General features: G+C 41.4%; 1 protein-coding gene across 1 annotated transcript in view; it reads right to left on the reverse strand.

The window, feature by feature from the left end:
• Positions 1-786: 786 nt before the first annotated feature.
• jam3b (junctional adhesion molecule 3b) overlaps positions 787-23,954 on the reverse strand; it is a 43,413-nt gene continuing 20,245 nt past the window's right edge. The window contains exons 2-9 of the mRNA XM_078265361.1: positions 10,727-10,795; positions 10,523-10,636; positions 10,283-10,435; positions 9,501-9,703; positions 6,222-6,321; positions 6,003-6,132; positions 5,830-5,884; positions 787-4,843 (exon numbers count right to left, since the gene is read on the reverse strand). Coding sequence (XP_078121487.1) covers positions 4,808-4,843; positions 5,830-5,884; positions 6,003-6,132; positions 6,222-6,321; positions 9,501-9,703; positions 10,283-10,435; positions 10,523-10,636; positions 10,727-10,795 — 860 coding nt within the window. The 3' untranslated portion in view covers positions 787-4,807. The remainder of the gene's footprint in view (positions 4,844-5,829; positions 5,885-6,002; positions 6,133-6,221; positions 6,322-9,500; positions 9,704-10,282; positions 10,436-10,522; positions 10,637-10,726; positions 10,796-23,954) is intronic.

The following is a 23,954-nucleotide window of genomic DNA, read 5'->3' on the forward strand; positions in this document are numbered from 1 at the left end:
CCAAATGGGTGACCCAAGCTTTAATGGATTTTTCTGTGAATTAAATCAAAGTGTCCATTGGCTCTGCGGCAAACTACGATATATATATTACCCGTGCTGAGCTCATTGATTATAATGCTCTTTATCCGGGAACTTGCTGCCAGTTGGCACAGTTACCAGAGAGGAACAAGAAAGCTGTTTGCAGTGTAAAAAGTGTAAATGGCTTAACTCCCACTAATAGATTACAGCTTTAGATCAACAAAGATGCTGTCAGTGGGATATGTGATGGACTTTCATACTGAATAGGATTTCTGTGAACAGCGGGAGACTCTGGAGTGGTTGAGGAGGATTTGAAGCAGCAGAGAAATTATGATGCAATGACCGGCAGCACAGATGCAGAAGCCCCTACACACACACACACACACACACACACACACACACACACACACACACACACACACACACAGAGGTTTTTGGCACTATCTTTGTGGGGACCCGTCCTTGACATAATACATTCCCTAGCCCCTTACCCTAACCTTAACCATCACAACTAAATGCCTAACCTTAACCCTTACCCTCACCATAACTATAACCTAATTATATCCCTAATCCTAAAACCAGGTCTTAACCCTCAAACAGACCTTTGAAGTTGTGGGGTCCAGCATTTTGGCCCCACAAAGCTGTCCGGATCCCACAAGTATACACAGTATATAGTACACACACACACACACACACACACACACACACACACACACACACACACACACACACACACACCAGAAGAAAAGCAAACACAAATGTCTCCAGTAATATTAGAAGTGAGTTTTATTAATCACAAATAGGGTGGTTCTAAAATGAACAAAAACAACCCGAGCAGGCCCCAAATGGACATTCTATTGGATGTGAGTTTGGTTTTCTTACATGTTGTACCAGTCCTCAGTCTAGCACAGTCTAACAGTGCTGGAGCAGTGAAGCACTGCCATCCTTGAGTTGAAAGACAATGGTGAGTTGGCCTGGTTTAACTTTCCCCCTAAAACAGAACACACACTGGAAAACCATCTCTCACTGTCATGTAAATATAATCTCTATCACTGCTGCCTTACAACATCCAACCAGATTACACACAGACGTGTTGAGGACTTCCTTTCTGTGGGGTACATGCACAGTAGTTGCTGCACATCAATTCCTGTTGTTTGTTGTGGCTGAACCTTTGCACGAACTCTGCTTTATAAAACGCTCACAATGCCTGAATAATTAGAGCACCATTACAGCTGCATGGCACTTTTATGAATACTGAGTCAACTCTGGGTTTTGAACACTGTGTTCACGCTGAAAGCAGCGGAGCAGTGGTGGGTTTTTAAATCAAATTCCCCCCCGCCTGTCGGTGTTATAAATGAAAAACGTACCTCGGTTGCCCAAGTGTTTTTTTTTCTTTTTCGTTTTTTTTTTTAAACGTGTTATTAAACCAGAGCTCAGATATAAACGTCCCTGCTTTGGGCTTCCACCTTTTTCTTTTGCCTAATAGTGCTATGCGTCTTTACCAAAAATAATTCACACTATATTTAGGCACTAATATATTTCTAGTTCTACTTCAACATAGCTACACCTTCAAATCTATGAAAAACAAAGCTATTTACAAATTTGCAGATACGTATGTAAAGAAGGGACGTGGAAATTTGCGGTGACATCATTCCTCTCAAACGCCGGGCTTGTGGTTAAATGGATGCAGAAAACCTGACGCCTCCGAGTATCATAGCAGTGTACGTGGAACAGGGCATGGCTGTAGAGAAACCGGACTAATGTAAAGACAGAAGGCACTTAAGAGGAATGACGTTTGTAGAAATGAGGAGGGGGAACTGTATGCATCTGTGTGCTGCGTGACTTGTGCCTGTGTAACAGGATTCATCGTCTCTATTGGGGATATAGTACACTACGAAACGTTTCCTCTTGGTTCCTTAATGCAACTTGGAAAAAGACCGAGCAGTGTTTCTTCTTCCTATGTGCAAATGTTGGGCAGATCGGCTCTACCATTACTGATATTCAGTTAACATTTTACCACACTTGCAGATTTTTAAAACAAGCCGAACAAGAGATTCATACGAGCTTTCGTGGAAGTTACGTGAACACTGATACATATCAGGTGTGTGATTGTTTTCATCTGGGGGAGCCAAACGCAGCAGAACTTTGAAACAGGGAGCTGTTTGTTATGAATACTGACCCAAGGCTCGGATCACGACTGCATCTGCCATGCTGTCGCTAAGAAGCTCGTGCTCACTATGAATCATGATGTGATAAAATGTTAACTTTTCTCAAGTCTTACAAATGGAAAGAGTTTCATATCGCCTCAAATAGGACATTTTTCACCACTTTACATAATCTTCAGAGAGAGAGAGAGAGAGAGAGAGAGAGAGAGAGAGAGAGAGAGAGAAATTACAAATATCTATATACAATCAATACAACTGTTAACCCTCCAGACCCCAGCTGTATGTCACTGTAACTGTATGTCGGGTCAGGGCTGTTTGCCTTCAGCTTTGCTGAGAGGAATGAGTACAATAGGAGTCTCAGTCAAACCTAAGAGGAGCTTTCATTACAACGACCTAGTCACAGCTAAAGGTTAGAAATGTTAGATGAGGTCTACTCTCTAATTAGCACAAATATAAGCAAAAATCGTTTGTAAACAGATTGGACATCAGCAAATATCAACCAGGATTCATGCCAAAGATTGTGTTCAATGTGCTTTACCTGACTGTAATAGTCTGTGTGTGTACTGTAGAGTCACTGGTGTTCTTGGTACCTTTAGTAATTGTAGCTTGAAAATAGTTTTTTTTCAACCCATATTTTCCTGTGTTTTTGTGTCTAAGTGAGTGATGGGATCACAATCTTTGAAAATGGTCCATTGGCCTGCAATGTAACGTTAATGGGCAATTGTGCACCTTCAATGCACGTCCACTAAAAGTTCTGTTTTTTGCCACTGACAGGCTCAGATTATTATTATAAGTGTCTGACAACATTATGGAAAGGATCCCTACAGAGATAGACCTTTTTGTTGAAGAGTCAGATCCTTTTTGTTTAACAGCCCCGAAATCGCTACTACTATATATAAACCCACCAGACTCCATGTAAATAAACAGTGTTTCTATCATCGTAAAACACACTTCATTCAAAGTTGACAGAAACAAAACAAAACTATTGAAAGCCATCTTGGTTCATCTTTCCACTGTTCCAACAATCACCTGTGGTTTGGTTGAAATAAACCCTTAATTCACCCATTTACATGTGGGAATATGCTATTGCTATACACGCTAAAAATACTGATTATTTACATGGAGTCTGGTGGGTTTGGCATTGGCAATTCTGTTTCATGTGAAACAAAAATCTTATTCTTTAACAAAAAGGTCTATCTCTGAAGGGATCCTTTCCATAATGTTGTCAGACACTTAGAATAATAATCTGAGTCTGTCAATAGCAAAAACAGCACTTTAGTGGACAGAAATTGACAATGCACATTTGCCCCATAGGGTTACAGTTACAGCGTTCTCGCTCAATACTGGACCAATTTCAAAGATTGTTGTTCACATTAGTCACTTAGACACGCATGGAAAAAAAGAAAGGTTACAGGTTGGAAAAAAACCCGAAATTACCCTTTAAAATAACAGTCTGTCGCTCACATTTCCAGAAAGCTCTTTGCTCTCTGTATCAGGTCATCCAATTGGTTTCATTGAGAATTGAAATCGAGGCTTTTACACAGTCCAATCAGAGTCAGAGTACCATGTCTAGTGTTAAAACTTAGTTTTCTTTGGGTCTGGAAGGTTAACTAACAAACCCTGTATTACTATTATTATCATAATTATAATTATAGTGTAATACTGAACGTATATATGACAGCAAAACTCTATCCTGGACAGTAAATTCAATATATACAAGATTAACAGCAAGCATAGAAGGACACTTAAAATCAAGAAAATGCAGCACTGATTGTGCGCAGTGTTTCACAGCATTTGACTGGCACTCTTCAAAGCCTCTTACTAAGACTATCTACAAACATGAACATGGAAGTCTCTCACAACAGAAAGGGGTGGGGGGGGGCATTCCCAGCAGAGAAATTAAATATGTAAGACCGCCGATCAAAAACCACATCTTGAGATGCTGATACAAGTCATTTTTCATTTGTCTTTTTCTTTCTTCTGATTTACACAGGTGTAAATACTTGCAGCTTGACGCAAAGTGGTTAAAGTGTTACATATTGTTATCCACAACCAAATAAAAACAAAAAAAACAAAAAAAAACACATGTTAGTATTTTACAAATATTTAAAAAAGTAAACCTTTATCTATAGGCATTTTAAAATATATTCCATCAAAAATAGTCTGACAAATTTCAACAGTAGAAAAGAAATGTTATACAAATGGCAAAAAGGTTCGAAGCAAAAGTAGAAAGGTGTCATGATTGACTGACTTTGGAGGAAAGAGACTCCTCCTTTTCTACCTGGCAGACTAAGGAAGTGTTTCCTCTCCTCCACCTCGGGTGGTGTTTAAAAACCATGCAATTAACTGTAAAGTAAGAACTCCATAATTAAGCAAAAGAAATCAGTTGGTGGTGATAAAAGTTGACGAAAAGGATCGCAGTCCCTACGTGTGTAGTAGTTTGACGTAGCTGTCCTGTGAAATCTTGTCACCTTTGGCAAACTTGAGTAGTTGGATTTCAGCCCATGCTGAGAGCTCCGAGCATGAGCCGTGGCAGCTCCGTGGTCAGACAGCGTGGAGCGCAGTCCCACGTGTCATGTCCTTCACTCAGCACAGGGCCCCCTCGTCATCCCCCCCCTCTCTTTTCAGATCACAAATGACGACTTGTGTCGGAAATCCCCCTGCAGAGAAGACACAGGCAAACAGGAGCCATGTTTAGGTATTCATTGTATTGCAGAAGGGGTTCAACAGTAATGCAGACACTCTTCCTTTCATTTGCCCCCTGCACCAGGGGTTTCCCTGCATAGAGGAATTTTTGGAGGTTTTAGCCAGCCCCGAAGGAAAATCACCAGCACCAAAATGATGGGAATTTAGAATTAGAAATAACAATTCAAATCCTCTCTAAGTGTGTTTAAGAGCAATTTACCAAACAAGCAGAACATCAACTTGAACGTGAGAGCTGATCTCAGTTTTATCTCCAGAGTCAGCCTGTACCAGACTCTCCTGGACTCTCCTTTATTTCAATATTAATATCATCTTTTTAACCACTTTAGTTAATTGGGGTTTCATTAACTCAAGCATAGTATACATTCTGGTTTATCAAATTATCAGAAAGAACAGGTAAATGCATAGACTATAAGGAACCACAGACTCTTTGTCTTTACTGTACGTATTTTTTTTTTTTATATCTGTCACTTTATCATATCAGCAAGTGTGTGTGTGTGTGTGTGTGTGTGTGTGTGTGTGTGTGAGCTGGTCTTTTATTCATTCAGAACTGGGCTGTGTTCAACAGGTGTAACTATGTGGCTCATATCCTGTTTTTAACTCTTGTGTATGTATTTGCATTGTATTTATTATAGGGGACTGTGTTACGGTATGTATGGAAATGTGTGTTTATGTGTGAGCTGCCGGATAGTCAAATTTCCCTCCGGGGATGAATAAAGTATGTATGTGTGTCTGTCTGTCTGGACCGGACCCGGGCTCTACCAGGTGAGCTACCCAGGCGCCCATCATTTGAATACTTTGCATTACTGACCACAAACGTAGATTGATTCCCCCCCTTCACTCTAAACTCTGATTAGACTGTCGGTCAAATAAACTCTGTTCCCCTTTAATAGCATACTTTGCAAATTCGACAGGCATCGGAATCTCACTGCTATCTACAAACCTCATCCTCCGTCCTGACGTAGTCCACTCCATCTCCTTTAGCTGGAACTTTGTAACTAAAGAGACACAGAGCACGTTATGGTTTCATGGATGACACGGTTGGATAAGTGCTGGCTAGAGAGGAACACATGCATTAGTTGATCTTGTGAATGGTTGGATGTCTTCATGTCTTACTTGTTCCCCGTCTGTTTTTGGCTGGAGAAGTAGCCTCGCTTGTATGCACAGCAGATCCCCGCTGTTATACACAAGAGCACTACGGCCACCACCAGCACTCCCAGTACGATCCCCACAACGTCAATATCATCTGTGGAATTCATGTAAGAATGTAGAAATTAGACACTGACAATGGGTCAACCTGACAGTGAACAATGTCTGCGTGTGTGACACACTCACAGACTTCCATCTTCTGGGGCGGACACTCGGAGTATCCTGCGTCGTTCTTCGCTCGGCAGAAGTATTCGCCCGCGTCTTCTTTTCTGACTGCGATGAAGTTCTGCATCGGGGAACATTAACGTAAGTTGGATTAATGCTCATACTGTAGCCGTGTTAACATGGGCCCTAATAGTCCACCAGTGATCAGAATAATAGCCCGATCAGAATAAAACAGCCTCATGTAACCACCTCGATTGGAAGAGACAGAATTGATCCAGCCCGATCAGAAGGAACTTTTGGTAATACTTTACTTGAAGGTATCTACATAAGAGTGACATGACAGTGTCATGAACACATGATACTGTCATGACACAGTCATGACATAGGAACCCTAACCCTATTTCCCTAATGCTATTCTATTCTTTTCTTTTTGGGGGTTAATTTCTACCTGCAGAGGGGGGTCCTACCTAATATGTTAATGTGTTTATGTTTTGTTTAATACATATTTTAACGATGCCTTGGTTGTCCTTTATAACTTTTATTCTGCCTTATCTATATTTTAATAATTTGATTGTGCTTCTGTCTTTATTGCTAATATTTATTATTATTATTACAAATTGAATTACTTGCCTCAAGATTTGAACATGATGATACTCAGGCCATTGGTTGTATGCATTTTACTAACAGTGTGGTTTTATTCTAGGATGTATTTTAAATTATTTATGGTTATTTATTGTGTAGCACTTTTTACTTTTTAAAGCACTTTTAAACACAGCACTTATGACTAAGTTTTAATGGTATGTGTATATATTTTTCAACCTCAAAGGCAAGTAATTCAGACAGTATTTTAGACTCTTTAAATGTTTTTATTTTAATTTTTGAGGTTAACTAATATGTCTATAATATTGGGATAGAATTTATTTTGTATTGTGACGCCAGGCTATTTATTTACATAACTCTATATATATCTCTCTCTCTCTCTCTCTCTCTCTCTCTCTCTCTCTCTCTCTCTATATATATATATATAATTTATTTGAATTATTTATTTTGTAATGTCTCTAGGAGAGAGACCAGGGCAGGTGTGGAGGTGACCTTTTATTTAAAGTTTTAATCTTCTGATGTCCTGATCCGTCCTGCGGTTCTTTTAATATCTGGCCGTCTTTTAAACAGCTTTTTTATAACTGAACCCGGCTTTTTAAGGAGATTTTTAAGAGCTTTATTAACACCAGCGGTCCCCTTGTGCCCGTGCCCCTAGTTGCGTTTTAACCCTAACCCGTACTACCCTAACCCTAACCCCAACCCTAACTTGTCATCACAAAAAACTAATGACCCTTACTAAAACAAGAGTTATGTCATAAACGTTTATGACTTGTTTATAATGTTTATGACACGTTCATGACAGTGTCATGTCACTCTTATATAGATGTACCGAACTTTCAATCGTGTTGAGTAGGGTGCTAGCCTGGGAAAACCCTGACGATCTTCCGGCAAATTTGAGATTTGCTCTGTAAGTCAGTCTGGCCCAGTCTGGTTCAAGCCCTTTTCCACTTTTTCCAAATCGAGGCACCAATCACAACCGTTGAGGCGGGCTTTACACGATGACGATAGCGCAGCGACGGCGAGCAGCTTTTTGTTTACATTCAACATGACGGCCACCAAAGTACAGCAACCTGTTGATGCCGCTGTCGCTGCTATGTCACCCGGATCGTTGGTCTGATTGGTTGAAGGACTATGCAATTGCACCCAGAGGCATTTGAGCGGCGTCCGTTGGTGACGCCCCTTTGGAAATGGGCTGTGAATGAAGCTTGCCCAGACCCACTCTCAGTTACAGCTGAGAAGGGTCTGGTGTCAACCAGGCTAGTGGGGTGGTGAAAACCTTTGAGAATTGCTCCTAAGTGTTAGCCTTTTAAAAACGACATAAAACTCTGTGCCATGACATTCAAATGCACTGCACTCACTATTAGGTTTAATCAGAAATGTTTCGAAAATGTGTTGTGTAGTACGTTTTCTTTTCTCCCTCCTATTTTGTTCTGATTTTAAAGTTTTGCTTTATGTTTTAACGTTCAAGCAAAATTCTAGATACATATTGTACAAGTATTGTTATTATAGCAGAAATAATTCAATGTAGAATAACGCAAATCAGAAATGTGTGGTGTCTGGCAATAAAACAATTTCCATTAAATAATTACAAGAAAAAGAAGAAAAAAACTTCACAATTAACAAGTAATTCTCTGGGTTACTTGTGGGCTTCCATAAATAATGAAGCTTTCCCGGACAAATAATGTAATCTAATCTAATACAAAACAATAATAGATTTCTAAATTGGTTGGTGGGCATGACTTCCTCATATGGGAGTAGCAGAGGAGTGATAACTCTGGTTCTGTGAACGCTCTAAAAATAAAGTCAAAAGGAGATAAGTACAGCAGAAGAAAAACCTCCTCCAAACCTCCTTAGTTTACAGCTACGGCAGTTTGTTTGCAACACTAGAGTTCCACATAGAGACAAACACTGTAGTATGCTTTGGTGCGTCACACCTTAGAGGCCGGCATGAAGGTCAGGGGTGGAATGGAACTAAGTACATTTACAAATGTTGAGGTACCTGTACTTTACTTGAGTCTTTTCTTTTCATGCCACTTTCTCCTTCTACTCCGCTACATTTCAGAGAGAAATATTGTACTTTTTACTCCACTACATTCATCTGTTACAGCTTTAGTTACTAGTTACTTTACACATTAAGATTTTTGCACACAAAACACGTAGTTTATAAAATAAAATAAAATAAAGGAAACTATCCAACAATATAATGGCCTACAAGTCCAGCTGAGATGATTAGACCATTAAACACAACTGTTTGGATCCTTTACACTTTCTACAATGGGAGGAGAGTTCTGCATTGACTACTTTTACTTTTAATACTTACTTACATACTTTTACCTAAGTAAGATTTTCAATGCAGGACTTTTACTTGTAACAGAGTATTTGTTACAGTGTGGTATTAGTAATTTTACTGAAGTAGAGGATCTGAATACTTCTTCCACCGCTGATGAAGGTTGACAGGAGAGTGTTGGAGGCCAACACTGAGCAGATCGAGCTGCACTGGGAAGCAGGGCGAGAACTGAGGAATGTGCAAACGAGGACAGTGGATTCCCCTCGTGGCTCAAGCCCTCTCGCACCATCAACTGTCTCCCCAAAATATCTGGCCCCACCCCTGGGCGTCAGGCCACTGCGTCCCCTGGCTGCCCCGCCCTCGCCTCTCTGTCATGCCTGTCCCTGTCCAAACACATGCCCACACGTACTAACCAGAGTTCCGGCTTCTGCGTTGAGCGTGTATGTGGAGTTGAAGAACTTGAGGCTGGTCTTTGGGTCGTCGGGAATCTCCTCCCTGTTCTTGAACCACTGGTACTGAGACTTGGGGAAGCCCTCGTCCTCCACGCAGCTCAGCTCGGCTGACTTCCCAAAAGGCACTGATTTTGGGACACTGCATTTTGGCACCACCGGCTTTACTGCGGTGACATAAAAACACAATCACTTAGTCTTCATGGGGAGCTTTACACTTCAGAGGAGTTAGACTCTGCATGCATCACAGCGATAAAACAAACCCACACATTCTTTCGTGATGCTGCCAGGTCTGATTGACTTTGCGGCTTCAAAAACAAAAACAAAAAAACAATGTCACCCTGACCCTTTACGGTTCACCGGACGGGTACATGATTTTTGGTCCGTGCCAAAAAACGCCACCAAAACACGCAGCGCTTGCTTTCTTTAGCACTGCAATTCAGACAGATGCAGTTTCAGAGGTTTCCTCTTATAGCCCAGAACACGCCTTTGCAGCTGGGCAGGTCTGGTCAGAGGGTCGGTGCGACCTATAACACGGTTTCATCTTACATCATCCAAGTGTGAATCACTTAGCAAGGGCACTCTTTAAGGGCACTATAATGGCTCGTTTTACCGCATTTAGCGAAATCTTCATCATATCATCATAAATATATATATATATATATATATATATATATATATATATCTGTCTCATATCTTTGACTTTACACGCAGTATAGGCGGACGATGTGGGTAAGTGGGAGTACCTCTTACAACAAGGTCAATCACGATCTCATCAAAGGACTTCTGGTCGTCAGCGGCGGTGACCTCACAGCGATATTTGGCTGTGTCCAATCTTGTGGCGTTGGTTATCAGCAATGTGGCTGGTTCTCTGATCATCGCTCGGTTCTCCAGGTCGCCTGTCCGAGGAAAAAACATGTTCAGCGACGAGTGTGTAGAAAACTGCAGAAAACAGAAGAGGCCTGTTGGTGCATTCTATACATTACCTGAGATCTTCCTGTCAAAGTACACATAACTTGGCCCCTCATTCGTTATCTTCTTCCATTCAATCCTGGGGTTGGTTGTAGAGATGGACTCGATCAAACACGATAACTCAATTTCTGCAGCGTAGAGAAAAGGGGAGTCATAAATTCAAGTGAAAGTAGTTTTTTTCAGTTTTTTTGTGGGGATATTTGTTCATTTGGTCTTACTGTCAAACTCATCGGTCCACGGTGATTCGTTGTTGGTTTTCAGGACCACTGCTAACACGCTGAAGTAGCCTGCAACACAAAAGAGGAGAGGCAATGCAACATGAGACTCTCCAGAGCATGAATTTTCATGATACGCTGATGATCTCATGCGATATGCACAATACCAGCTGACATCCACGGATGTGCCGGGCTTATTTTAACACTCTCCTTGAGGATGTTCGATACACGTTCCCTCATCTTAAATTTCACAAATTAAAATGAAGATACATCTCAATCCCACATCAGTGTGATCATCTTAACATCCTGGTGCTCTTCGGCCATGTTTTGTTACTGACCATCTTCCATTTTTAGTTGTGTTGGTCAAACCATTGTGTGTGTGTATGTGTGTTGAGGGTGGGGGAGCTGTTTCTATGCACAGTGGATAATTGTGCAGGGAGGCATGTGGCCTTTTCAGGGCAAGCTGACCATGCCAGTAGTTCAACCGCCTGCCTCCACCCCCCTCCACCACCTCCCCCGCCCCTCTGTCTGTCTCTCTCTGAGTCTGATGCTGTTGCCCATGTGGGACTAATGGTGCAAAAGCACCCCGGAAAGATCTGTGTTGGTATGTGGTGGAGTGCTGAGGCCTTGGGAGGGGGCACTGCTGAGTCATCCTGGCAGCCTGTGGTCCACAAACAGATCCACACAAAGTCACTTCCACATGAATGTTAACCGAGTATGCTCATGAACACTTTAAGAGACCTTAAATGATGGTCTGGCTCGTGGATGCAGGCAGGGCCACTTGCACAGACTGTGCTGTCACTGAAAATCTATGGGATGCCTGATCTACATTTGTGCTGCCAAATCTACATTTGTGCAACCTCTCCTGCTGAAGCTTAAAATGAAGTAATAGTGCATCATGGAAATATAGAAATGGATTATAACATCAAGGTGACCTGGGTTATGATAGGTGTAACACATATTGGTTGATTCTGTATTATGGATGGATTACTGTGTGGGCCAACTGGGTACAGGCCTAGGCCCCCTGGACCACAACCTCTGCATGAAGTGACTTTTAACATTACTTATGGTAATGTCAGAGAGACGTAAAATGACCATAGAAAGATGCAACATTACTTTAAAGAGACGCAAAATGACCACAAAGAGACAAAATTGACCACAGAGACACAAAGCGACTAGAAAAAAAAAAGCCAAACAACCACAAAGGGACCCTAAATGGTGCATACAGTGTACGTGTAGTCTGCTACTAATTAGTGCTGGAAATGGTCATGGGCCTCTCATTCAAAGCAGGATAACCTGACCTCCACCAACTGTCCTGTGGACACACAGCAGTGTGTGGGGTCACCTGCTGTAGCAGACGGGGTAAGCTGATTAGCCCACGGTCTTCCTGGAGATCATGACAAGACGACAGCTTGTTTTTAGCCGCTGCTGACAGTAACAACAATGCATGGAGGGCACATGTAGGTCACACCCAGCCGGACAATAAAAGATCTACCCTCAGGAAGCTGCTTGAGAAAGTTAAAGTGTGAAGCTCATGCTCGGACTTTATTAATATTCCTGTACCAGATACAATGTATTTGTAAAATCATTAATGTGCCCATTGTGATCAATTCTACATGAATGCAGAAATGCAATTCTTCCTGACAACATCAAGTATGTGGATGTGACAAAAAATCACTATGAAGATAAGTCTTCAACCAGAAGACTACGTTTCAAGCAGCCCTCCACAGACATCCAGGGTCAAACTGTATGGTGAGCAGATACAGCTCTGACCCACCCTGACCTTCTATACTATTCCATTCCATCTTTATTTAGTTTCATTTGAAACTTTAGGGCTGTCCTCTATCAAAGGAACTCTTAGTCGACTAACACTCATATGATTTTGTCGACTAATCGATTAGTGGATTTAATTAGATCTGTAAAACTGAGTTGCTCCACAAAGAATCATGCAAAAGCACCACTTTCAATCTTGTGTTTACCAGAGATGTGCTCATGAGTTTCTTGGAAAAAAGCCATTCAGCAGACAAAAAGCATAAAACATGACTAATTGACTAAAGAAATCTTAGAAGGCCAAAACAACGGATTAGTCGACTAATCGACTCAGAGGGCAGCCCTACGAAACTTGTAGTGAAATAAAGCTCAACAGTACGACAGTTGAGGACAACAGTGAGCTTTCATTTGTTCGATTTTGATTGCTAGCACTAATTTCAAGAAATATTTGACAGTTGGCTTTGCATCTCAAGACGTCATTTATTCTGTACTGTGCTACAGCAGCAAAGACAACACAGTTTGGTCCCAGGGGGAATAAGCTCCACGGCAGCACTAAATGAAAAAGTTCTTGACAACCTGAAAAAGTAGTCTTTTCTAACTAAGAACTTTAACAAAGAAGTGTAAAGGAGCACAGACGAGAATCTGCACTCCATTTTTAGAAGTGTGACAGTCAAAACACTGATCCAGTTGAAGCCTGTCTCTTATGGCGTTTTTCCATTACATGGTACCTGCTTGACTCGCCTCGACTCTACTGGTTTTCCATTCTGATAAACGGTCCCTGGTACCTGCTAACAGGTACTTTTTTTAGTATCACCTCCGTGGTGGTTCCAAGCGAGCTGAGCCGATACCAAAAGGTGACGTGAAAACCTGCAGACTCCTGATTGGTCGGAGAGAATCGTCACTAATCACTGCGTCATCATTGCTAGTGACAGACGAGTGTCCTGAACAAACCCGCCATTTTTAAGTAGTTTAGCCAACTTTTTGCTGCCTCCAGCTTCTTTTGGTACTAAATCTGCAATGGAAAATGGAGGACGGGGCACCGCGGCCGAGCCGAGCAGAGCTGGTACTAGCAGTGGGTAAGCGCCATTATTGAACTTTCTCTCCACATTGCTACATGCAGAGCAGCACACACAGTTCAAAGCTGTTAGCAGAGGAGACTCCCAGTGTTTCTGAGAGCTCCTTGTACTGTAGCTACATTGTACACATGCAAACCATCTTCTGATAAAAAGGGGCTGATAGGGTAATTCCTAGAAATATGACTGAAGCCACACAATGGTGCAGAAATCTGCTCTTCGGTTAACTTAAATCATCCATGTACTTGTAGAAATGTGCTGTTTACTGTTTCTGACAAAAGCTTGTGGTTTGTGAGGCATGTCAGTGCTTACATCTGGGTTTGAGTTTTAAATATACAGCATGCACTTTGTAACCTAATAGCAAATCTAACTAGGCCAAATATGCCATGAGTCCAAAATATCAGAATAGAAATTGAAATAGAAGCCGAAGCTGACGATAAATTATTCCAGGTGATTAATTTAGTATTATGACTTTCCTTTAAAGGCAGCGCTCAGTTTTTCTGCTCCGACAGAGCTAATGGAGTTTACCCCCTGCCCCTGTGCTCCTCCTTAATTCGGAAAGTATTAGTGCAGATTAGGTGCCTAAGTGAGCTTGACGTAGACATGAAAAGCTTGAGAGGTCTGCCGTGGAAACAGCTGTGCAGGAAAACACATTTAAAAAGACTGCCACTGAGGTTCATCTACATTATAAACCAAGCTAGTAAACAGGAAGAAATCTGAATCAGAAAGGAATTTATTGCCACAGAAGTTTCCCTATGTGGAATTTGCGTTGGTGATTGGTGCATACATTCACAAACATAATTAATAGAAATACACAATAAATACAGAAACAGATATATACAAAATAGCTGTTTAAGTAGTTTAAGCACTGTGTGCAATGGGCAGATGTAAAGTCCAGGATGAAGGTTAGTGCAAAGTGTAGTGACCGAGGGATGGGGGGGGGGTCAGTGTCAGTGGGAGTCCGGGGCCTTGTTAACGAGAAAATAACCAGTTATGACGAAAGTTCAATCAGGCAGACTCCCTTTACTCACTCATTCATTCTCATCTCTCTCCAGCTTCTATAGAGCTGCAAATATCAATCAATGAAGTGATGAGTTGTCAACTATTAAATTAATTGCCAACTATTTTGATAATCGATTTATCGGTTTGAAAAATGTAAAAATGCTCTGATCGCAGCCAGGGTTTTTCCTGGCTCAGAATGGGCTAATTCTCTATGCAGGAAAAACCCTGTCAGCTTGTTGAATGTGAATATGTTCTAGATTCTTCTCTCCTCTGTGACAGTAAACTGAATATCTTTGAGTTAGTGGACAAAACAAGACATGTGAGGACGTCATCTTGGGCTTTGGGAAACACTGATCCACATTTTTCACCATTTTCTGACATTTTATAGACCAAACAACTAATTGAGAAAATAATCGACAGATCAATCGACTACGAAAATATTGGTTAGCTGCTAGACTCCCGGGGGTAAATATCCTGAACTAATCACAGCATCACTACTCCCCTAAATTACCACGATGTCTAATCGACTCTTCTCAAATTCTTTTTATCGTGCACTTGAATAAAAATTGATATTTCACTCTAAATAAAGCCTCTTCTGATTGAACTGACTGAGATAAAAAAAAAGCATGACAATTATTGATAAAACCAAGAGACCCAATCGTTAGGGAAGAAGCATTCAATGCATTGTTTGAGTACTTTTTCAAGCAAATATGCCAACATGTGCTTGTCCCAGCCTCTCACATGTGAATATTTGCTATTTGTGACAGTATTCTCTGATAATAAAAATTATTCTCTTTGGGATTTGGACTGTTGGTCGGACAAAACCGAAGACTTTTTGAAATTGTGCTAGGCGTTTTTCACAATCTTCTATCATTTTATAAACACAACGTTCAATCGATTATCCAAGAAAATGGATGAAAATAATAGTTTATTGCAACCCGAGTATTTTGCAAAGTCTCTCAGGCACGAAAACTGAATGTCTGATCATTTACTGGCAGAAAGTAAAGCACGAATGAACAAATGAATTGACGGTGTATCAAAAGAAATTTTGGAATGTGTAAGTCCTGCAAACTAAGTGGTTGCTCATGATACTGATAGCAGTGATAGGGATATTTTGACTCCCCTCCTAAATATTTCAGCAATCAATTAAACAATTGCTTCCTTCTGGGTATCCTTTCAGCAAAGGCTGCATCTTTTTCCTAACTGGGCAACCGCAATAAACAGCTGGACTGTCCAGAGTAGTATCTGAGCTGGATGGAAGCTCAGGAAGGGCTGACTGAGTGTTATGAGAGCGGTGATTCCCATCTCTCCTCCAGTCTGTCTGACACATATCCAATCCTGATCATGTCTTACTCATCCTGTATGTGTCTCCTTGAATAGCCTCTAAGGTAATGCCCTCATCTCTTCTGTCAATGGAACCAATGATAACTACATATAAGTAAGGGGTCATTATAAAAAATGGGACAGCTCTTACTCGCTGACACACTAGAGCCAAGCAGTACTTGACCGGCTCAGTCAGTGCGTTTACATGCACAGCAATAATGTGTGAATAACCGGGTTATGCCAGTTTTCCCTGTATACATGAGCGGGGAAGAATGGGGAGAATGACGGAGTAACTCTACCTCTGGTACAGTAGGTGGCTCTCTTCCAACTGGTCAGAATACATTTTTTCTTCCGGTTAACTATTGTCTAAACCGGCTGGCTGACTGGCCACTAAATTAGTAAAATATAACATTTTCATCCACACGCTCATCACAGCGTAGGAAAACACAGTACTCTCGCCAGATGAGTGACAACTTGTAAAAAAAATCGTTACACTTGAGTATCGCGATATTTTATTTTGCAATACTGTATCGATTTTCAAAAAGGCAATATCAATTTTCTTTTTTATAACTTTCAAAAATATTCATGTAAGACAGTGGTTGACGTTAATGTTGTGTTTAAACCCCCTACAGCTAGATGGCTATGCTGAGACACACCACTAGGGTCCGTGCCTAACAGTGCCTAGCAGTGCCTGACTTTTTGCTAGAAGCTAACAATGTAGCTATGGCTGAACTTTGGCCTACTTTAGCATATAAACATTAGCTCACTAAGAACCTGGGAACCACAATCCCAAACTGGCAGTTTGAGTTTCTGTGTACTGAATTGTTTACCTAAAGTAAACTTCTTTGACTTTTATGAATCATGTCTCTTTTTAAATATTAGTTTTTCTAAAATTATACTCCCAATATAAAATCCCAATATATCGCCTTACGCACAGTATCGAAATATATTGCAATATATTGAATCGTGACCCATATATCGTGATACGTATCGTATCGCCAGATTCTTGCTAATACACAGCCCTAGTGTTGCATGAAGGCATGTTAGGTGGAATTAAGAAGCTAACGTTAGCTAACTTAGGTTAGTGTTAGCCAGCGGCCGCAGCGGGAGAGCTGCTCGGTCCCTCCACTTCTTTGCTGAGACACAGCGTTGACAGCCCCGGAGATGGACAATCTGTGTAGCCTTCTCCCGGTGTCCAGGTGTCAGCTCTGTTAAACCAGGGTATGAGAACTCCAATTTTAACCAGGGTAAGGTGTTTACATGGTGTTTGAGAAACCGGGGTATCGCCTTAACCCGAATCTAATCGGCTTTTTAAACTGCATGTAAATGCACTGTGAGTGTGTGGTGTAGATTATTAGCTTTTAAACCATGCAGGTGCTCGGTGACCTACATATGCCATACATTTATCATGACATATGAATTTTCATATAAAGTTTCCCTTCTCTATGTTTTCCTTCTTGGTTGGGCACAGCTGCGTGCGATCTGGCAATCTGCAAATCTATATTAGTCTTTTTTTTAATCTTCCTTTCGTCCTCACGAAGGGCGCAGGGTTTTCTCTTGTAATCTTAGTTGTAATTCCCTCATAAACCCCGCAGGTTTTACATCAGTGAATAATACAATAAGCACAGAGGAGCTTGGTATTTCCTGATGCCTGCACGGCGTAATGAATCCCTCCTTTTTTCTGTTATTCCCCCTGGGAAACCACACTTGTTTCCTGTACCGCTGCTCGCTGAATCCAGAGAGGTGAGGCCGCTACCATAAATAGAAAAGGTTCAATTAAGCAACCTAGTGATGTTCCCTGTGGAACATCTCAGCCTCGTGCCTGTGGAGGATATTCCCACGCCCCTTTGAAAGCTCAGACATCAAAGTACACACACACACAGTTTCACTGACTATCAACCAGTTGCTGTTTGGAAACTCTTCATGTATTTCAGTGCTACTTGAGTTGCACGGAGCCTCTCAACCAAAACTGGCTTTCTGTTTATAAATGTGTTGTTAATATGACCAACCATCGAGCTGTTAATATTCTTTTATTCAATTTTTATTAGGGCTGTCAATTGAGTAACATTATTGAACATTTCTAAATGTACTTTTTGTAAGTTTTTAATGCTCAAGTGGTAATTGAGACTGGACATAGGCCTATTCCGGTGGTAACTCCGTTCACATCCACAGTACATGCAGATAACTTTAGTCTTGTGGAGAGAACCATCTGGAAGGGCTTTGAAACTCAACTTGCCATTCAAAAGACCCTTTACTTAATCCATTTCTGTTCAAGGAGCGTTGTTTCTGCTAGCTCATGGATGTGTGAATTACAATAGAAATATATTTGAACATATTTATAAGTCGCTAAGAGGGTCTGGAAAGTCACTAAATCTAGCGAGAAAGTCGCCACGTTGGCAAGACTGTCCACGTTACTGCTGCAGCTTCCTGATTACATTACATGATTTCCAATTTTTGCCAATTTGCCAATTTTTATTCATGTTTCAATTCATTTGGAATTGCTGGATTCAATTGATTCGCCAAGGAGGAGTACTGCCTGTTCAATAAGAGCAGATTGAGCAATTCATTTCCCTCCTCCAACACAAATCACTGGTCATCTCAATAAAACGCTCTGCTGCTCCCTGACCAGCCAGCCAGTCACATCAACCACTGACATCTCCAAGGCTGTGTCCTTCAAATGATGGATTTCTTTTTTTTTTTTACCAGTTTATAAAAATGATAACACGAGAGAGATACTGTACGTGTCACACATTTTCTGTGCTGCATTAAGGACATCACACCTTTAGCAGAATGAGCATGTGCATCCAAACACACACATGTAGCGCCAGGTGCATGGATATGAGAACATCCATGCTATATATTCACTGTGTGTAGCTAATTGTACATGAATAACATGGCCTGGATAAGCCTGATACATATTCAGCACCATGTTTCCAATACAGAACACACGCAGGTGAACAAACAAACCAAGGAAGCAAACTTCGATATGGCTGGTGAGGAGTGTGGTGGAGAAATAAAGAATGGAAATGCAGAGGGAGACTCAACTGAGCACACTGGTTCATCATTCAATAACACATCACCCATGCTGCTGGTCTTCTCCACAACCTCTGAATAAAGGAACCGGACTACAACGGCACAAAAAAAAAGAAAAGAAAAAGGGCAAGAAACATGTTCATCACCACATCAAAAGCTAACCAAAGTCAACCAGAAAACACATGCATGCAAACAAACAGGCCATTAGCAATGCAAATCTGTATAGTAAGTTACCAAACTTATCAAAAGAATTCACACAACGGCAAGTCCGTAACAAGGTCCACATCAATGTCAAATTGTGAACCTGTAAATGTTTTCAAATACAGGTTATCATAAAAACGGTCTACTCATAGACTCCTTTGAATTTTGTATTTATCTATTGTAAAAACATTACTGTAAATGTCAACGGTAATGTCTACATGACTTTGAATGCATTGTGCACTAGTTAGGGAGGCAATTAACTACAATTAATTGATCTGAATAATTCAGCAAAATGTTTCAATCCTAAAATTGGAATTGACACACCTGTGTGTGTGTACAGGCGGTGGAAACACATTTCCTCTAATGGAGGACAATAAATGATCTATCGATCCTATTCAATGAGCTTAGATTATTAGATCACTGCTGTGATTGAATTCCCTAGGAAGGCCTCAGTCAGTCCCTCCAGGGTTTCATGATGTCACAATCGCGCCAATTCACACAAATTCAACCAATCACCGTGACTTTGGTGCGACTCACAATTAGGACTAATCACCGCGAGTTTCCTGCGACTTCAACCAATCCCAGCATTCCCACGTGCCAGACTTTACGTCAGTATAATGTGACTCTGAGAGCCACTGACCAAGCGGGAGTGAGAGAGAGCTTGTTTCCGATATGAAGACGAGACTCGAACATCTCACATTTACCAACAAGACGTACAGCTAAAGACCGTGCAAAACATTTCAGACCGTCCTGCCAACCTGTATATAGTTTAACATTAATGTACGCTGTGACGTTTTTTCACTCTAAAGTCAGCGGCTGCTGTTTCAATCCTGTCGGCTCTCTGCAGCGGGCGGGGGCGGGGCTGCTGCTCATACAGTTCCCCCCGCTACTGACACGCACACACAAACACACACGGTGGATGCAGGAAAAACCGCAGATGAGACGACACGATGACCTAAATTGAGGACAGCTACTCTCGTTATTGTAAGTGCAATGATGAGTTAAAGTCCAAAAAGTACTTTATCAAACCGTATGAATGGATAGTAAAATAACTAACAATGGAAAGATCAACAAGCCACTGACACATATGTTCACATTTGATTCATTCAATAAATTATTTTTTGTCTTAAATCCACCAGCCATTTTCATATTATACCAACATTTGCAGCATCCTGAGCCTTTTTGGAAAGGTTACTAGGAAATCTCAGCCCAGAGTAGTTTTATTCTCCCCGAAACAAGTTTCCTTTTATTTTCAAAGAACTATACAAAAAAAAATATAAAAAAATCGCAACTTCATTGCAATAAACATACAAAAGACATCGCAACTTTTAGCGCAATTTTTTTTACAAAAGCTCCCAGGAAATCAGGCATTTTGGGCCACAACAATCTAAAAAAAAAGGCCGCGAAATCCTGGAGGGACTGCTCAATGACTCGGTCCTCTAGGCACCCCAGATAGATGGATAAAGGACTGCCCTTTATAATTCATGATGTGTTAAGAGGTTGCCAGGCCTCCTGTGGGCTTTCACTTGTGCATCCCTTCAAGAAGTCTCTGTTGGAATTTCTCTGCTGAAAGCACACAGAACATATTTTAAGGGGTGTAGATGTTAAACGTTCTTTTACAAAGTAGGTTACAGATTTTGGCACCGCACACATGAGCACTACATTTCTGGTCACAGTTTTTCGAAAGTTCAATGTGAGCCCCAAGCACAGTGTAGCCAAGACATGAACAGGCTCATTTCTAGTGTGTGTTCTAAGGGGAAGTGTTGAAAGGAAGAAAAAATAAAATTGTGCCAATTGTGCTGTAAGATTTATGTCACAATGATGTGCCAGCTGAATTAAAAGTTCAAAATAACTACAGCCCAGAGTCACTGGTAATTGTTTTAAAATGGCTATTCACTGTAAAACAAATGTATTCCAATCACATAGTGGAATATTTAGGTGTAATATGATGTTATGCCAAGTTATAAACAAAATGATATGATTGTGATTGAAAAGGCCCTTTAATTATAGGCATTTAAACCACGCACTGTGACACTGGGGGCGAGGACTGGAGGCAAGCAAAAAGTTAAACAGCACATTGCCGAAGCCCTCTCATGTCTTGCATGCTTTACCCTGAGGAGATGCTAATTTCCATTTGATAAAAGTCTATGATGTCAGCTGGGACACAAAGCCTGACAAATTAATTCATAAGAGCATCACATATTACCATAAGCTTCTTTCTGAGAGACGATTACAGCTAGATCCTAGACAAAGCGTGCCCTGGTGCTCCAGTTCCCATAGCAATATTGGTGATATTACCATAGTAACTGGATGCTTTTTCTGTCATACTTGACGTTTCACGTCCCCCCAATGGTGACCAGCGCTAGACAGGATCCCACCTGTTTCGGTAGCTGTGGGAGAAAGTGACTAAACAGACCTCAGAGGTCTTCTTCCATGAAAACAGTAGGCTTGTGACATGATGGCAGTGAGGGAGAGCTTTTAGGGCTGAGCTGGCAGGGAGAATGACCCCGGGCTGTATTGTCACAGCTGTGGTCATCGACCAGTGTCGCACTCTTCCCATCCCCAAATGTATGCTCAACTTTCTTCTCCCCACTCGCACCTACTTTTACCTCTCTGGTGTCGGTATGCTGTGACAGTGCTGTCGAAACTCACACATATTTCAGATTACCACAGACGAGCTATTCATGAGATAAAATAAAACACAGTATGATTTCAGGCGGAGTAATCTCTTTGTTTGAACGCCTGGGGAAATCCCCTTCTATTTGTGAAAGAAAAACAATTTGGTTATTTTGTTTTTCATTACATACCTACCTTAACTACAGACTTTGGTTCCTCTGAGCTTGAGTGGAACTGCAAAATGATCTAAGACATGCATTCACTTTTTTTGTTACATGACTTAAAGAGCCTCTGGGAGAACTGTCAATCAGCGTGAAAACGTCCAAAATTGTGTCAAAAGGAAAGTCTAGGGAAATGCACATGTAGAGCGGTTACAACAAACACCGTACTACCATATAAATGCATCAGATGCTCCTTCAGCTGCTGAGCAAATGTCACAGCGTTTGAGGGCATAAATGGATGGACCCGGAGCAGCTTGTCAAGTGCATGTTAAATATGCAGCTATATAAAACCCACATATGAATGTATCACATGCTGAACAGGGGTGAAGTGGTCCACTAAATTCATGGTAGCATGTCTGTATTTGGGTCATAGGTTATATAGGTTTCCTGTTAAGGCCGACAGTTACCGTATTCTTTGTGACAAATGGTTGCTTTCACACCTCGGTTTTTACACAGATTGAACAAACCAGATAAAAGTGCTAATTAGTGAGCTTTAGAGGTGCTGGTAGGCGGATTTTGTTACCTTTTGGAACGCACCAGGCTAGCGGTGTTTCCAGTCTTTATGCTAAGCTGCTCACGGTAGCTTCATATTTACAGTACAGACATTAGAGTCAAAGTGCCTCATCCTGTGGCAACAGCCTGCAGAATTATAATGTTCAGAGATGAAAGTGGTCAGACTAACATTGTGTTCAGAATGCTAAGTGGTCTGCATACAATCAGCTTTATTAATAGGCACAGGAGCCAAGTAAAGCCCTGAAGAAGAGCAGGTGGAGGTAAAGGAGAGACGTAGACATGTCTATGGACATAATGGCACTACCTAGTATGGATGAAAAGTCATCTGAATACAAAAAAGCTAATTTGTATCAAGGTTGCATTGGAATTAAATGAAGCTAGGAAGACTCATGTGATGTCCCAGACAGGTTTTGATTCCCCCACCAACCACTCAACCCCTGGCAGGTAAACTCATTCTGTCTAACTAAAAGTTGTATCCTGGTATCAGGAGTTCATTCAGATGCATCCTATCTTTTCCAGGTGTACTCAAACACGGTTCAGCTTTCCCCACAAGGTATCCTTGTGTATTCATTTATTCATGATTTACATATGAGGCCGCTGCAGGCCCTGATCTGTGAGTCCGCTAAGGCCGGGGCTACCCATGTGCCTTACTGCTGGTGAGCCCTCTGATCTAGGCAGGGTCAAAGACTCGGCCTGAGCCAATGACAGGATGGAGGGGGGGTAAGGGAGAAGCTGATGGTGTCACTGAATGCCTGGGAACCTGTCACTTTGTGTCAGTGTTAACGATTAAATCTGGCCTGCTCTCACTTTGACCTCAAGCTAAATATGACTAGCTCACAGGACTGGACCACCGAGTAGGAAAAGCAACTTTTGCTCTTCCACCTCACACGCAGTGCCTTTCGCTTGCCACAATGCTAGTCACTGCGTTGAGCCATTACTTCACATCAGGGGACTCACAGATTATACACTCGCTAAATGGCTGTTTGGGAAATATGCATGTCTGGAAATGCTGGTTACACTTTATAATAGCATTACAAACAAGTCATAAACGTTTATGACATAACGCTTCTTTGTGTCATTCGGTTTTGTCATGACAAGTTATGGTTAGGGTTCATGTGTCATGACAGTGTCATGTGTTCATGACAGTGTCATGTCACTCTTATGTAGATACCTTCAAGTAAAGTGTTACCGAAAAGCTTATATATTTATCCACTTTAAACTGTTCTCACAAGACTCTCGTCTCACTTCTTTATCTCCTGAATAAATATGTTTATCTATTTCCCGTAAGGCCTTTTAATTCTCATACAATTACAGGAAATTGCAGTTGGCATAAACCAGTGGTTTCCAAACTTGGGGGCCCGAGTTATAACAGCGGGGGCGCGGCGAGGCTAAATATAAATTAATGATGCAAGGTTCTGCTGCACTGCTAGCAAAGCATGGACAAGTTAGTGAAAGGACTGCCAGGTGAACGTAAAGCAG

Source organism: Sander vitreus, chromosome 13, assembly GCF_031162955.1.
Source record: "Sander vitreus isolate 19-12246 chromosome 13, sanVit1, whole genome shotgun sequence".
Lineage (NCBI taxonomy): Eukaryota > Metazoa > Chordata > Actinopteri > Perciformes > Percidae > Sander > Sander vitreus.